Source organism: Trematomus bernacchii, unplaced genomic scaffold (genome assembly GCF_902827165.1).
Source record: "Trematomus bernacchii unplaced genomic scaffold, fTreBer1.1, whole genome shotgun sequence".
Classification (NCBI taxonomy): domain Eukaryota; kingdom Metazoa; phylum Chordata; class Actinopteri; order Perciformes; family Nototheniidae; genus Trematomus; species Trematomus bernacchii.
The window spans coordinates 1,977,087-1,991,776 of NW_022987668.1; the positions used below are offsets into that span (position 1 = coordinate 1,977,087).

Below are 14,690 nucleotides of genomic sequence, written 5' to 3' on the forward strand. Positions count from 1 at the left end.
AAGCGCACAAAAATACACACACACACACACAAGCGGGATTTTAAAATCAGATATTTAACAGTTTGTTCAGCCTTCTCTCTCTTTCTCTTTCTCACACACACACACACACACACACACACACACACACACACACACACACACACACACACACACACACACACACACACACACACACACACACACACACACACACACACACACACACACACACACACACACACACACACACACACACAGTGTTTATGTTGTGGCTGTGTGATAGCAGATCAGTGATTTAATTGGATCAGCTGACAGGTAATCGGGTCACATGGCGTTCCGTTGTCACGCCAAAATCCCAGCAGGGGTGCGTTTGTTTACATCACACAGTGACATATAAAAATACACTGGACTGATGTAATCTGTGAGGAGGACATATATTTATGAGGGATATTTCAACTACTTTGTTCGAGAAATTCAAGGAGATTATTTGTAAAAAATCCATTCAGATATAACAAATTAATACATATACTTCATAATGGGAGCCTTTGCCTATTCCCTCGTCAATATGTTGTACATCAGTGTGTAGCTTTCTTTAAAACATTTAATGTATTTTCATATTTTACTGTACATTTTCTTTTCTAGATTTATATTTATTTGACTTTTGGATTTGTAACTAAATTAAACGTAACTTTAGCCCAATGGTTTACTTGGTATCATAACTTCTCTTAATTAAAAACTGCTAACAAATATAAATGTATGGCATAAAAGTAGTGATTAAACTAATAAAGAATAACATTTCATTTCTTTTTTGGAAACTTTTTTACAAGAAGTGGGAATTGGATCCATTTCACCAAAATCTTTTTATTTTATTACGAATAAATGATTACCGTAGACTCATTTATCTGGACATATTGTTCCTTTTAGAAGTCTACTCATAATCAAACTCTCAGTACACCTGGATATACAATCTAAACTCAAACCACTGTCGGTGTCTTTCAGTGTTTCTGCTCTGAGGACAGGAGAAGCTCTCTTGGGTGCGTTTGATTCGTTGGTCAGAAGCGCGTCTTGAATCCGGAGAGCTCCAGCTTGTCGATGTTTCTCTGGTTGGAGAAGCAGAATCTGGTGATGCGGCTGCTCGGACTTCCTTCTTTACTCAGCCACACCTTCCTGTGGACGAGAAAGACAAATATTCACCTTAAAAACTACAATAATAAACATGTTTTCTAACTTGACCTCAACTAAGATTGTTTTGGGATGAGGTGTTTGAGTCCCTTCATGAAGTTTTCCAACAAAATGTCATAAAGGATCCAAAAGTGGCGATACTAGAAAGTGAAATACGTCCAAAGCAATAACGTTAATTCGCTTTCTGCTGGCAGGGTGGGAATAACTAAACGTAACTAATAAGACATAAAACCTGAATGAAATGATCAATGTTTTTTTTCGATGGAGTCTGGTGAGTAGTAAGTAAGTTTAAAGTTTGTAAAAAAAGGTTAAAATATTCACAATATAGTGTTTACTTGAACTAATGTGTTTGTTTTAGGTATCTAAAATATGTCGACAGCAGTAGCATAGCTTAGCTTACTGCTGGTACTCCAATCTGTTTAGAAAAACTACATTATCTGGATACACTGACTATGGAGAAATACCTCATAAAACCACACTTTAAAACATCCAAACTATCCCTTTAAGATAGTCAGTGGCATGTTCTTACATCGAATGACTTCTGACGTGTACCTAAAATCAGCAGTTTGATCCAGAGTTAGTCTGTCTTTGTGAAACAGGCCCCGAGTTGTTTTGCAGCAAATTGTTGGAGAGCAACTGACGTCATAATCGTGGGCTTCACTGTCTTGTGGGACAAAAATGTAGACAAAAATAAGTAAAACAGCCTCTCTGGGGTCAAACCAGTCTCTGGGACAACCAGGGGCATGATGGGAAAATTAAAAAAAACATTCCTTCAGCTATAATTAACCCTGAGAATCTGAGGGTGTTTCTGCTGCAGACATATTCAGGTTTACCACAGACTGTTGATCGGGACGTTTCTGATTGTGTGTGTGTGTGTGTGTGTGTGTGTGTGTGTGTGTGTGTGTGTGTGTGTGTGTGTGTGTGTGTGTGTGTGTGTGTGTGTGTGTGTGTGTAGATTAAAGGAGATTTCAGTGGATCAGGGTCATGTCCATGAGAGGGAGAGAGAGAGAGAGAGAGAGAGAGGGAGGAGGGAGGAGGAAGAGGAGAGAGTGTGAAAGGGAGATGAGAGATGTCCTACTTTTTAATTTTTTTGGCAAAAAACGTCTTGAATCTACAGCTGACTGATCGCTCTATGACCTACTACTCTACTGTACACACACACATACAGTACACACGTATATATGTGTACACACACACACACATATTTATGTACACACACACACACATATTTATGTACACACACATATATGTATGTACACACACACACATATTTATGTACACACATACACACACAGATTAGTGTTAAGTCTGCAGCAGCTGGATGTTTGTTGCTTTGTAATCTGCAGCCATTTTCCCCTGAAACACACTGATCCCACACACACACACACACACACACACACACACACACACACACACACACACACACACACACACACACACACACACAACACACACACACACACACACACACACACATCACACACACACACACATACACACACACACACACACACACACACACACACACACACACACACACACACACACACACACACACACACACACACACACACACACACACACACACACACACACACACCACACACACACCAACACACCACACACACACACACACACACACACACACACACACACACTAATGGACATGTGAGGACCCTCACTAACATATCATTTCTGAGCCCTCGACCCTAAAAAGGATACATCTTGCTTATCAAAAGCTTAGGTCCTGTTTTTGTTTTGTAGATCATTCGCATCAGTAGGTTCACAATAACATGTCCATTATAAACCTCCAGCACAGTTTACAGTCCACTTCCTGTTTCCTCTCTCTAACTATGAGAGGAACTCCATTTTTGATTTTGTAGTCATTCGCTTTTTACCCCCTTGTATTCCTTGAATTGTTATATTATGTAATATTATGTTTTTATGCTGCACAGTGCCGATTGTAGAGTCTGTGGGGGCCCTCGGCAAACATTCACTGGGGGCCCCTCGAACCAGCTTTTCGTCACCACGCACAGCCGACAGTACCCCCCCCCCGGAGCAAGGCAACAAAACTTACGGCCCGTCCACACGGCGGCGTGCGTTGTGCAATGTTCAACTTTTGAAGCTTCGACGGAAGCGTCAGCCAATCAAATCATATGCCAGTACATGCTCTAGCCAATCAAACCGCGTGCTTGTGTGTCCGGGCGGGAGATTCATGTGATTGGTTGTTGGTCGAGTTTCAGACACGCCCACCGGCAAGCTTCAACGCACGCCGCTGTGTGGACGCTGCGTTAAGATAAGAAGCAGCATTTTACGGCGCGCTATGCATGGGGCCGCCTTGAGGGGGTTCCCCAACATGTCGTTGCAGTAAATTAAAGGGTGTTTCATGTTGTCCTTGCTGTGGACCTTCTTAATCTACCTTCTTTGGGGACCCCCTTCTGGTCCGGGGCCCCAAGCAGTTGCCTGCCTTGCCTGTCCACAAGCGGCGGCCCTGATGCTGCATCATGAGTGCACAATGGTTTAAAGTTTGACCTGAAGTGAATGATTTGTTCTCTGTTTTAATTAGTGTATGAATAGTGCAATACTAATAAAGCTTTATTACAGTACATGTCATTTGATAGACGCTTTTATCCAAAGCAACTTACATACATTCAGTACTGTGGACAATCCCCACAGGAGCAATTTGGGGTGAAGGGTCTTGCCCAGGGACACAACTACATGCTGACTGCAGTGGGATTCAAACTTGCTACCCCCTGATTCCAAGTCCAGCACACTCTCCACTGAGCCACAGCCTCCCTTGTATTATTATTACAAGTATATTGTATGTTACATTGTTGGAGGAGCCTGGCGCTTTAGATTTCCATTGCTGAGGTGCATATGACAATAAAGCTTTGGATTCTTGAATAGTAAAGGTAGGACAGCCAAAAATGTAATATTTGTCCGATAATATGAAAACAGGCTCTCACAGTGTTTAACACTTCTTTTGGCAGGAGCTCAAACTGCAAACAGACGCCCAACATTTCTAACCTCGCAGATCATCTGATAATCAGAGTGTTTGTGTATTAAATGTTTATTTAGCGAGGACTATGCACAATACATGTATTGTTCCAGAAATAGCTCAAAGATTAGTGTCCTCTTCATTCTCTGGGCGGAGGCCAGTAGTGATGCACAAGGAGGAAAACATCAGAACACTTTTTAAGATAACCACATTTTTGATGTTTTAGGCAACAACTCAGACTCTTCCATCACTATTTAAAGTACAATAGAGGCTTAAAATGAACCAAAAAGTCCTGAGAAATCATGACGTCCCTGAATCTGATCAACAACAACAGCAGAAACGTTTACATTCATTATTTAGGCGCCACAATTGTATTCATTTTGGGCCGACTCCCACAAAAATGGGGATTCAACCAGGATTCAACCCACACACACACGGACTCATCTCCCACACACTCATAGGCGGAGTTTGACATTTGCGCTTGGGGGGGCAAACCATTTTTACTGACGTCAGTACACAGTCCCAACTATTGCGTGGGGTGCTATGGATACAGTAGCAATAAAGCCAGGGTTCACCGCACTGAGTATGACTTTTCCATGCCCGCCGTACACACACACTCATATGGAAGGGGCGGTCTCTCCCCCCAACAACAGTGCATTACATAACTGTAAAACTTATCATAACTGTGCACATCTTATACTTATTTGATAACTACTATATCCCTTGGTTACTTGAACACACTACAGTATTATTAACCAGTGTCCTACCTTATTAAAATATTGATATACGAAATATTTGTATTGGAACAGTTTTAGACGTAGTAATGCTGTAACATATTTCAGCCACTAGGGGGGGCAATGCCCCCCCCGCAAAATCCGCCTATGCACACACTGTATTTCTATCATGTGATTAATCCCACCTGTTACATCTGTTTCTCTCTCTTCTTCATCCATCTGTCTTTCTCTAGCCCTCCCTCCATGTATACGTGTGTCAGTGTGCATACTGTACATGTTATTGTGTTGATTATTCTGTACACACAACATCTATAACACGTCTAAGTAGAGGAATGTCTCCTATATTGCTCCCCCTGAAATGTCCTACATTCTTTAACTTTTGGGAAGGTTTTTCTTATCTGAATAAGTTGTAAAGCCTCTGATTACAAATGTGTGATTACGTATATTGGGGCATATAAATAATGGACTCGTCTTGTTTTATACCCCTTGACTTCACTCCCACAAATTCCAGGACAGGGAGATTGTTTTAGTTTCAGTTCCTTCTTCCTTTCACCCATCCCTCCTTTCTCCCATCCCTCCTTTCTCTCCATTCCTCACTTTTTCTTGTTTTCAAGCTGCTCGGATCTTTAGGATTTTTCTCTCAGAGTAAAGAGGAAACCACCCACTCGTTCACCTCCTACTCTCACTCTCTCTTCCTCTCCATTATTACCATTTCTCCACTTCCACCATTCTCCTTTCCTTCCTCCATTTTCTCCTTCCTCCTCTTTTAGAATTTTTCTAATTTTTGTACTTCAACTTCTTCTGACTCCCCTCCCTACATTCCTCTCCCGGCCTCCTCCCTTCCTCTTGCCATTATTAAAAGTATTATTCTTATTCTTATTATGATTTGCCCCTCCCTCCCTCCCTCACTCCCCCCCCCCCCCCCCCTCTCGGCCCAGAGGAACAGCTGACCCTGTTTCCCAGGCCCTGCAGGAAGTGAGGTCGTGGTGAAAGTGGAGCAGACAGGAAGCAGAGAGAGTGAGCACGATGACACGGAAAACACCTCTGATAGGACGGGAGGAAATAGTAGTGTGTGTGTGTGTGTGTGTGTGTGTGTGTGTGTGTGTGTGTGTGTGTGTGTGTGTGTGTGTGTGTGGCCTAGCATTACTATCCTTGTGGGGACCTAAATCTGTTTACACAGTCACGTGTGGGGACATAATGGAGGTCCCCATAAGGGGAATCATTAATTTTAGGGTGAAGACTTGGTTAAGGTTAGGGTACGGGTAAGGTTAAGGGTAAGGGTAAGGTTAAGGGTAAGGGTTAGGGTTAGGCATGTGTTGGTTAAGGTTAAGGTTAGGATAAGTCTCCAGGAAATGCATGTAAGTCAATGTAATGTCCCCTGAAGTGATGTATACATGGTGTGTGTGTGTGTGTGTGTGTGTGTGTGTGTGTGTGTGTGTGTGTGTGTGTGTGTGTGTGTGTCGCAGTGATGTCATCCAAATGAGACGTCCACACCCTGGTGACATCACTCCCTCTGGACAGAGAGGTCATCAAAACAAAGTGAGCTCCAGCTTCATAATGAAGTGGTGCTTACTGTCATTACTTCAGAGTGAGAGGAGAGAGAGAGGGAGAACAGTGAGGAGGAGATATGTGATCATAAAGGGATGTGTTTAAGTACTGCTTTCTTATCAGGTTAATCGGTTAAAATATCACTTTTTCTGCAAGTATTGGTACAAAATATAAAAATGTGACAGAACGAGGAGCTCAGAGGCCTGTACTACGAAGCTGGATTTTCGCTTAGCCGGCTAACTTCAGGGAATCTCGGGCTTTCCGGTCCTACGACGCTGGTTCTCTTTTTAGCAGGCTAGATTTCCATGGTAACTTATGCTGAGCGGCAAACCTGCTCCGGAGCAGGGGGGGTATACTACGAATCTAGTTCAACATATCCTGGATCTGTTTTGAGTTATCCGGCTGACTAAATCCAAAAAAAAAAAACGCTCTCGCTAAACTGTCCTACGACGCTGGCTATCACCTCGACCGCAAGCCAGCCGTGTCCTATCTAGTTAGGTGCGCGTTCACATAAAAGGGGTGGTATTTGGAGCTTTCGACCAATCACAAACATGGACAAGCCGTGTACTGACAGCGCAGCGCGTCATATATTTCCTGAATGAAAAGTCAACTAATATTAGACAAATATGAAGACGTTAAACTTTAAACATCCATGACTTAAACACTTTATCCAGGATAAAAGCCACATAGTTGCAGCTGCAAGGTGAATAGGCTACTGCTGGTAAAAGAAAAAGTGTTTGAATACGTTCATTAACAGTTTTATGATATCACTGCTGCCCCGTCCAAGACACGAGTGGATCTGACTTTAATTACATTTGACTCGAGTGTCAACTTAATGTGTTGCTTAAAATAATACTTCTGCATACAGTGTGACACTGTGAGTGTTGCACGGCCAGATACGGCTCAAGAAGCTGACTCAGATAAGGAAATATATGATACATTATGATGTGATATCATGTGATATGAATGATAATGGGGTACGTCTGCACTCACAGTGCCGCGGACTGTAGGTTACTTATGTTGTGGCAGATATTTAAGTAAGCTTTCTTAACGCTAATGTTATAATAGTCAGATTGCTCTGAAGATGGGAGGTGATATTCTATTCATTTTCACGTTCACACAGTCGGTGATTTTGGCCGGCTGTCTTTCCTGCAACGGCAGTTTAAACTGTATTTCCTTTCTCCTCCTGTCATATGAATTGATCCCTTAAAATCCGCACACTGAGCTCTGATTGGTCAGCAGGCAGTGCTTTTATCCTGGAACCTATCCTGCTCCGGAGGATAGCCGTTCAGAATAAGTTATCTAGCCCGCTAAAAAGTGAACCAGCTTCGTAGGACCGGAAACCCCTGAAGTTAGCTTGCTAAACGAAAATCTTGATTCGTAGTATAGCCCCCAGGTTAGGTGGCAGGCTAAGAGATCAACTCAGTGAAAGCACCGCCTGCTGACCAATCAGAGCTCCGTGTGCGGAGTTTAAAGCGATCAATTCATATTACAGGATAGAGGAAATACAGAAAAACTGCCGTTGCAGGAAAGACGGCCGGCCAAAATCAACTGACTGTGTGAACGTGAAAATTAATAGAATATCCCCTCCCATCTTCAGAGCAATCTGACTATTATAATATTAGCGTTAAGAAAGCTTACTTAAATATCTGCCACGACATAAGTAACCGGATCAGAGTAACATTAAGTACAGTCCGCGGCACTGTGAGTGCAGACGTAGATGTGTCCCATTATCATTCATATCATATCACATCATAATGTATCATATATTTCCTTATTTGAGTCAGCTTCTTGAGCCGTATCTGGCCGTGCAACACTCACAGTGTCACATACTGTATGCAGAAGTATTATTTTAAGCAACACATTAAGTTGACGAAACACTCGAGTCAAATTCTCCTAATTAAAGTCAGATCCACTCGTGTCTTGGACGGGGCAGTGATTTCATAAACCTGTTAATGTACGCATTCAAACACTTTTTCTTTTACCAGCTGTATTCACCTTGCAGGTGCAGCTATGTGGCTTTTATCCTGGATAAAGTGTTTAAGTCATGGATGTTTAAAGTTTAACTTCTTCATATTTGACTAATATTAAAGTTAACTTTTCATTCAGGAAGTATGACGCTGCGCTGTCAGTACGCTTGTCCGTGTTTGTGATTGGTCGAATGCTCCAAATACCACCCCTTTCATGTGAACGCGCACCTAACTAGATAGGACACGGCTGGCTTGAGCGATCCACTTGATAACCAGCGTCGTAGTACAGTTTAGCCAGAGCGCGTATGTTTTGGATTGGGCCAACCGGCTAACTCAAACATATCCAGGTTAGGTTGAACCAGCTTCGTAGTACAGGCCTCGGGTCAGAAGAATTTCATTGCCATTTCTATACTGTAGCTTTGTGCATATGACAATAAAATGTTTGAATTTGAATCTGTTATGTTGTGAAGGTAAATAACGCCATCTAGTGGCTGAATAAGTAACATCACAGCACTATAAGACTTGAATGCGAAAACACTCAGATCATGCTGCAGATCATTTAAGGAGAAACACTGCCTACCTTTTCATGCACTCGTTTTGAGATTGACATATTTGTTTTAAGACTAATGGGAAGAAAACATCCCAAATACAAATCTAGGGTTTTTATCCTGTGTCTATTTGTATCTTTTTCATCAAGATCTTCTTCCCTCCAAAAAACCTGTTTCACATTCAGGTGTGCAGAAGGTCTGTTACATAAACAAATACAAATGATAACAGTGTGAACTCACATTTCCTCCACCTTGTGAGTGGGACCCTGCACCTGTCCCACCACCGTCCCACCGTGGGTGTTCTTCACCCAGCCCACCAGACCCAGGTGCAGACCCTGCTTCTCCGTATACTGCAAGGGGAGGGGAGACAGAGGGGTTAACGTTGTACATAAGGGAACAATTGAGTTTCCTGAGCTTAAAAAGGCTATATTACATCAGGAAACGTCACTGATCTAGCACGGTGAAGCAGAGGTCACATGACTTTTGACTATAAAATACTAACTATATACAAAAAAAAGTCAGTTATTTGAAGTAATGTGCAACCAATTCATTTTTTGAATCATCACAAGTTCACAACTAACCAGCAAATGATTCGAAATATCCACGCTGTTAGCACCGTCAGAGTTTTCCTATACTGTATTATTATTACTGAAGTAAACAGAGAAACTCACCATTCTGAAACAGACTCCTGCCAAAACAAAAACAAAGAGAGAGTGACTTAAAACATGTAATCAGCAAATATTTTACAACAACAGACAGTTTTATATTTCTTATTTCGACTCGTGAAAACAAGCAGCTCACTATATTGTCAGGTGAATTAATATTAAACACAATAATAACCCTGAGGCTGCAGTGAGAGTGCAGTGAGTTCCTCCGTCCTAAATTAAGCATCAGATCATTTTACAGCCTGAGCTCACAGAGCAGAAAACAGAAGAGCAGATTGAAACACACAGACCCTGAACGTTTCCGAAGATCTCAAAGTCCACAGAGGTCAGTTTGTTTCCTCCTGCTTCACCCATCCTGAGACAGAGAGTGACACAGAGGAGGAGGAGGGTCAGAGAGAGAGAGAAAACCCCCGCTGTGAGGACTCTCTGCGAGCACATGCTCACTCCTCCAGGAATATCTCACCAGAGAGGACGCTCATGGTATCTGTAGTCCATTAAAACGATAACAACTACAAATACTATGCTACTACAGAAAGGTGCAGGAAGGAGTCCTAAACTTGGATATGAGTGAGCATTTAAGCACTTTCTGTTCCATCATTTGGAAGTCAATCGGTTTTTGGCGAGAAGCCTGAAATAAAGTCTGTGGGTAACACAAGCTAAAGAGATTTAAAGGTTTTTTATTAAATCAAATACGTCATTAAACTTAAAGTGGACTTATGCTATATTGGAAACATATATTGTAGGGAGGGCCATACCTATACAAAACATGTCTGTGAAGTTTTTTTGCTTAAAATACCAAACAGATCCCCCATTGTAGCCATGCCTCATACTGCTCATACCCCTCTTTTGCAGCCCTGTTAGAGAAACACGGATTTTGGGTCCTTAGCTTGAAAAAGAAAGAAAGAGGAGGCGGAGCTAATGCCTGATCAGAATTCTACCGGAGATAAAGTTAAATTCTGCTGTGATAAAACACCATCCTGTTCTAAACCACATCAAGGATTATTTCTGAAACAGTATGGAGCTCAAATGCTTTTTCTCTTGCGGGTTTATCACAAGGTAAGTTCCTTTTTTTATTTCCTGCTTTATAAACACATGTGCTCTCCAGTACAGGTTAGCTCTGAGTGTTAGCGAGGCTTGCTAATGTAAACAAAGACGAGATTACGTCCCAAAACACGTCAGGCATTGTTTCTGATAGCAACTTTCTGTGGGTCCGCCGCCGATTTGACGTCAGATCGACAGCAAATCTGTATCCGCTCGTTTTTTAAAAGATTTGGGAACGGAGGAAAAGAGAAAGGGTTTTATTTTCTGACGCTGCGTGAGTTCCCTGACACACCGGGGACACATTTTTATGTATAAAAGACATCAAAAAGTGCATTTAGCATGATAGGTCCCCTTTAAAGAGCTAGATACCAACCAGGAAGAGACTCATAATGACCATCAAGATACACAAACAGAATTGAATGTGACAAAAAAAGACTACAAGAAAACCCAGAGAACTAGAAAGTGGTCATAAAGAAAGAAAGCCCCACAAAAGACACAAAATAACTACAAAAGACACAACGTAAGTAACCGCAAAGAAACGCAAAAAGATGCAAAATGGGTTGCAAACAGCTACAAAGACAACTTCACAACAATGAAAAGGATCAAAACAACCACAAGAGAGACAAAAAAACTACGAAGAGACAAAAATACCAAAAAACAACAACAAAAATAAGTTTATATGTATATATTAACTATCAGCATGGGGAAAAAAACTGTTCAAAACAAGTACTCGAAATGAACACTAGGTGTCAGTAAAACCTAACAGATTACAGCAGCTTGGTAGTTAGTCACACACACACACACACACACACACACACACACACACACACACACACACACACACACACACACACACACACACACACACACACACACACACACACACACACACACACACACACACACACACACACACACACACACACACACACACACGGGGGTCTAATCTTTGTGAGTGTCAAAACAAACACCAGGAGGCTGTAAATCCAGCACTGCTCACATTTCTGCTCAAATTCTGACTCCTTCTGCACATCACACACCCAGTGGCGTTTTTATATGTACAAAAGTGGTGGGGCACAAAAAACTTAGATGTCTATATATAAGCTTCTGCAGTGACGTGCAGTGAGGTTCATGGCTGGTGAGGCACTGGCACTGACTCTTCAGGTTTACAAATATTATATTTTGACCTAAACCAAAATATAATATTATTTTCAAAAGCTTTTTTTGTCTGATGCTTCGATTAATTTTAAACAGACAGTTCAACAAAAGGATACCCAAAAAATGTAATTTTATCATTTAAATATTGAATTGTTCTCTCTTAGTAAGATCCCATTTTCAATAAAATGGCGGTCTTACCTTGACTTGAAGATGAAGTCCATTTGCCTATCCTTCTGGAAAAACATTTCTATTACTTTTTTGTAAAAGTCCTCCTTATGTTCTTGTAGTTTCAAAAGTCTATCATAAATCTAATCCATAGATTTATGATAAAAAAATTATAAAAGTAGGGTAGACATGTGGATGTTATCCGGCTAATCAAAACGTGCATTTATCTAACAGGTACGTTTCCCACAGATCTTATTTCGAGCTATTTTCTAAAATCCTCTGGAGAAATCTCATTGCTTTTTTGTGCTTACTTCCTGGTTTTAGGACGCGCCACTGCAGCTCTCTCGTCTCCTCTTCACACACCACACTTTTCGCGGCACACGTACTTACAGCCAATCAGCTCTGAATGATTTGAGATGACGTATGGTGGGGATGGTAGCTCCGTGCCCCTCTGGTCATTATTTTTTTGCCACACACATTTCATTACAAAATACTCTGAGCATGCGCAGTGTAGTTTTTACAGTCACGTTCACTTCACAGCGAGAGGAAGGGGCATAATCAGGTTTTGTCCCACATGGCTCTAAACAGCTCAATAGGCACACACTGTGACTGTAGACACACTAATTAGAAGAACACAGACTAAAACAGCAATGTACAGACGAATCAGATGATTAAACATGATCTTAAAATATATTTTATATATTTTTTTATTTATTTTTTTGCATTTTTGTAATCATTATTTGTAATACTTTCTGCTGACACTAGGTGGGGCTGTGCCCCACCTGCCCCTAATGACCAGTCGCCACTGCACACACCTGTAATATCGATAAACAGCTGACCAGCCAAGGAGAAACCCTGACTTTATAAAATGGTGATTTTGCGTTTTACACCGAATGCAGTTTTAATAGATTGGATAATCTCATGCAGGACTCAATCCTGGAATGAGTCAGCATTTTAGCTTTCTGTTCCCTCGCATTTAATCAGAATCAAGGTTATTGAAATGTTTTTAGAAAGAATTTGCGATGTACTACGACATAAAATACGACAGTAAATACCCCACTGGTGAATGCCTGAAGCTTCTTTGTGGGATAAAAACGACATTTGCAAACAAGTGTTGATTACAGCAAACATTAGCCGCCGTTAGCTTAGCGGTGGTTAAATTATATGACCGTGATGTAGTTCATTTTGAGCCTAAAGTTAGCTTTTTCTTCTGGGGATGTCATTTTTGATCATGAACGTGGCGTTAATATGTGGAGTTTATCCTGTCAGACAAAATATGTAAGGATCATAAAAGTTAGTTTTCCAAAGATATTAAATTCCGCAATAATCCAAAAATATTTTTGTCAAGGGAACCGGGGTGATGCTAACTTCCGGGTCGGCCTTCAAAAAGACGTCATCCCTGCAACCGCTCTATTTAAAGATGAAATGGAAACATGAAGAGTGAGACGATGATGGTGCCACGAGCTGAGCTGAGTCATGTTATATTGAAGCTGAGTCATGGTTTGTTCTGACTCGGTTGTGACGGCATCGACCTTGACTTCTGCGTGAAAAGTACACCAACACACACACACAACGTACCGGAACATCTAGTACATACTGTACAGCACGCCTTGACACACACACACACACACACACACACACACACACACACACACACACACACACACACACACACACACACACACACACACACACACACACACACACACACACACACACACACACACACACACACACACACACACACACACACACACACCTAAACATCATCTACATTTGTATTCATCCAATAGTAAGTGGGATATTTAAACCGAGAATACCTTGCTAGCATAGCAAACAATTATAAACCTAACCTAATAAAACATTTGTTTTCTCAGTATTATCTTTGTGTCAATTTTAAAAGCTGGCCTCTGCTGTGCAAATGTGTTTGTCTAATGCTAGCATGCAAAATAATATGCACTTTGCCTGTCAAAATGTTTTGAAGTTTGCAGTAACAACCCCCGGAAAAAGATTGCCAAAACAGAATACTTTCTGATGTGCCATAGAAATAACTTGGTCCCGAAACAACATTACTGATACTCCTTATGAATCCGTTATATTCCATCATGAGACCAGGCAAAGTACCAGTCTAACATTTCTGCTTTCATAAAGTGAGATTGTGAGCAGTAAAGACAGGAAGCTTCTCTCTGTGTACTTTCATGTGATGTTCAGTAAATAGTTTATGCAAACGATGCACAACAGTTCAGGTATAGAATCAGAGATTCACAGAGAAAAAACCAACAGACTTCAGTTAACGGCTCGTCAGACTGAATCCTCAAGGACGCCGAGCCCCAACACGAGCCAGGAGGTCAGAACGTACCGGAACATCTAGTACATACAGCACGCCTCAGCACGCCTGAACACACACACACACACACACACACACACACACACACACACACACACACACACACACACACACACACACCCTGTTCATCATCAGCAGGGATAAAATCAAAGGAATAGCTGAAATATGAAAAAATAAACAGAGACAGACTGTAATGTTACACAAATAGTTGTATGGATACAGACACACAGACGCACAGATGCACAGACACACACACACACACACACACACACACACACACACACACACACACACACACACACACACACACACACACACTACTAGACCTACTGTACACGTGTGTTCTTTCTCCATA

General features: G+C 41.5%; 1 protein-coding gene across 1 annotated transcript; it reads right to left on the reverse strand.

Moving 5' to 3' along the window:
* Window positions 1–835: 835 nt before the first annotated feature.
* LOC117487239 (acylphosphatase-2) lies at window positions 836–10,068 on the reverse strand. The gene is made up of 4 exons (XM_034135917.1): window positions 9,915–10,068; window positions 9,631–9,647; window positions 9,200–9,309; window positions 836–1,146 (listed from the first exon to the last, which is right to left on the reverse strand). Exons 1-4 carry the CDS (start codon window positions 10,060–10,062, stop codon window positions 1,032–1,034), a joined length of 390 nt encoding a protein of 129 aa, XP_033991808.1. The 5' UTR covers window positions 10,063–10,068; the 3' UTR covers window positions 836–1,031.
* Between the last annotated feature and the right edge of the window lie 4,622 nt (window positions 10,069–14,690).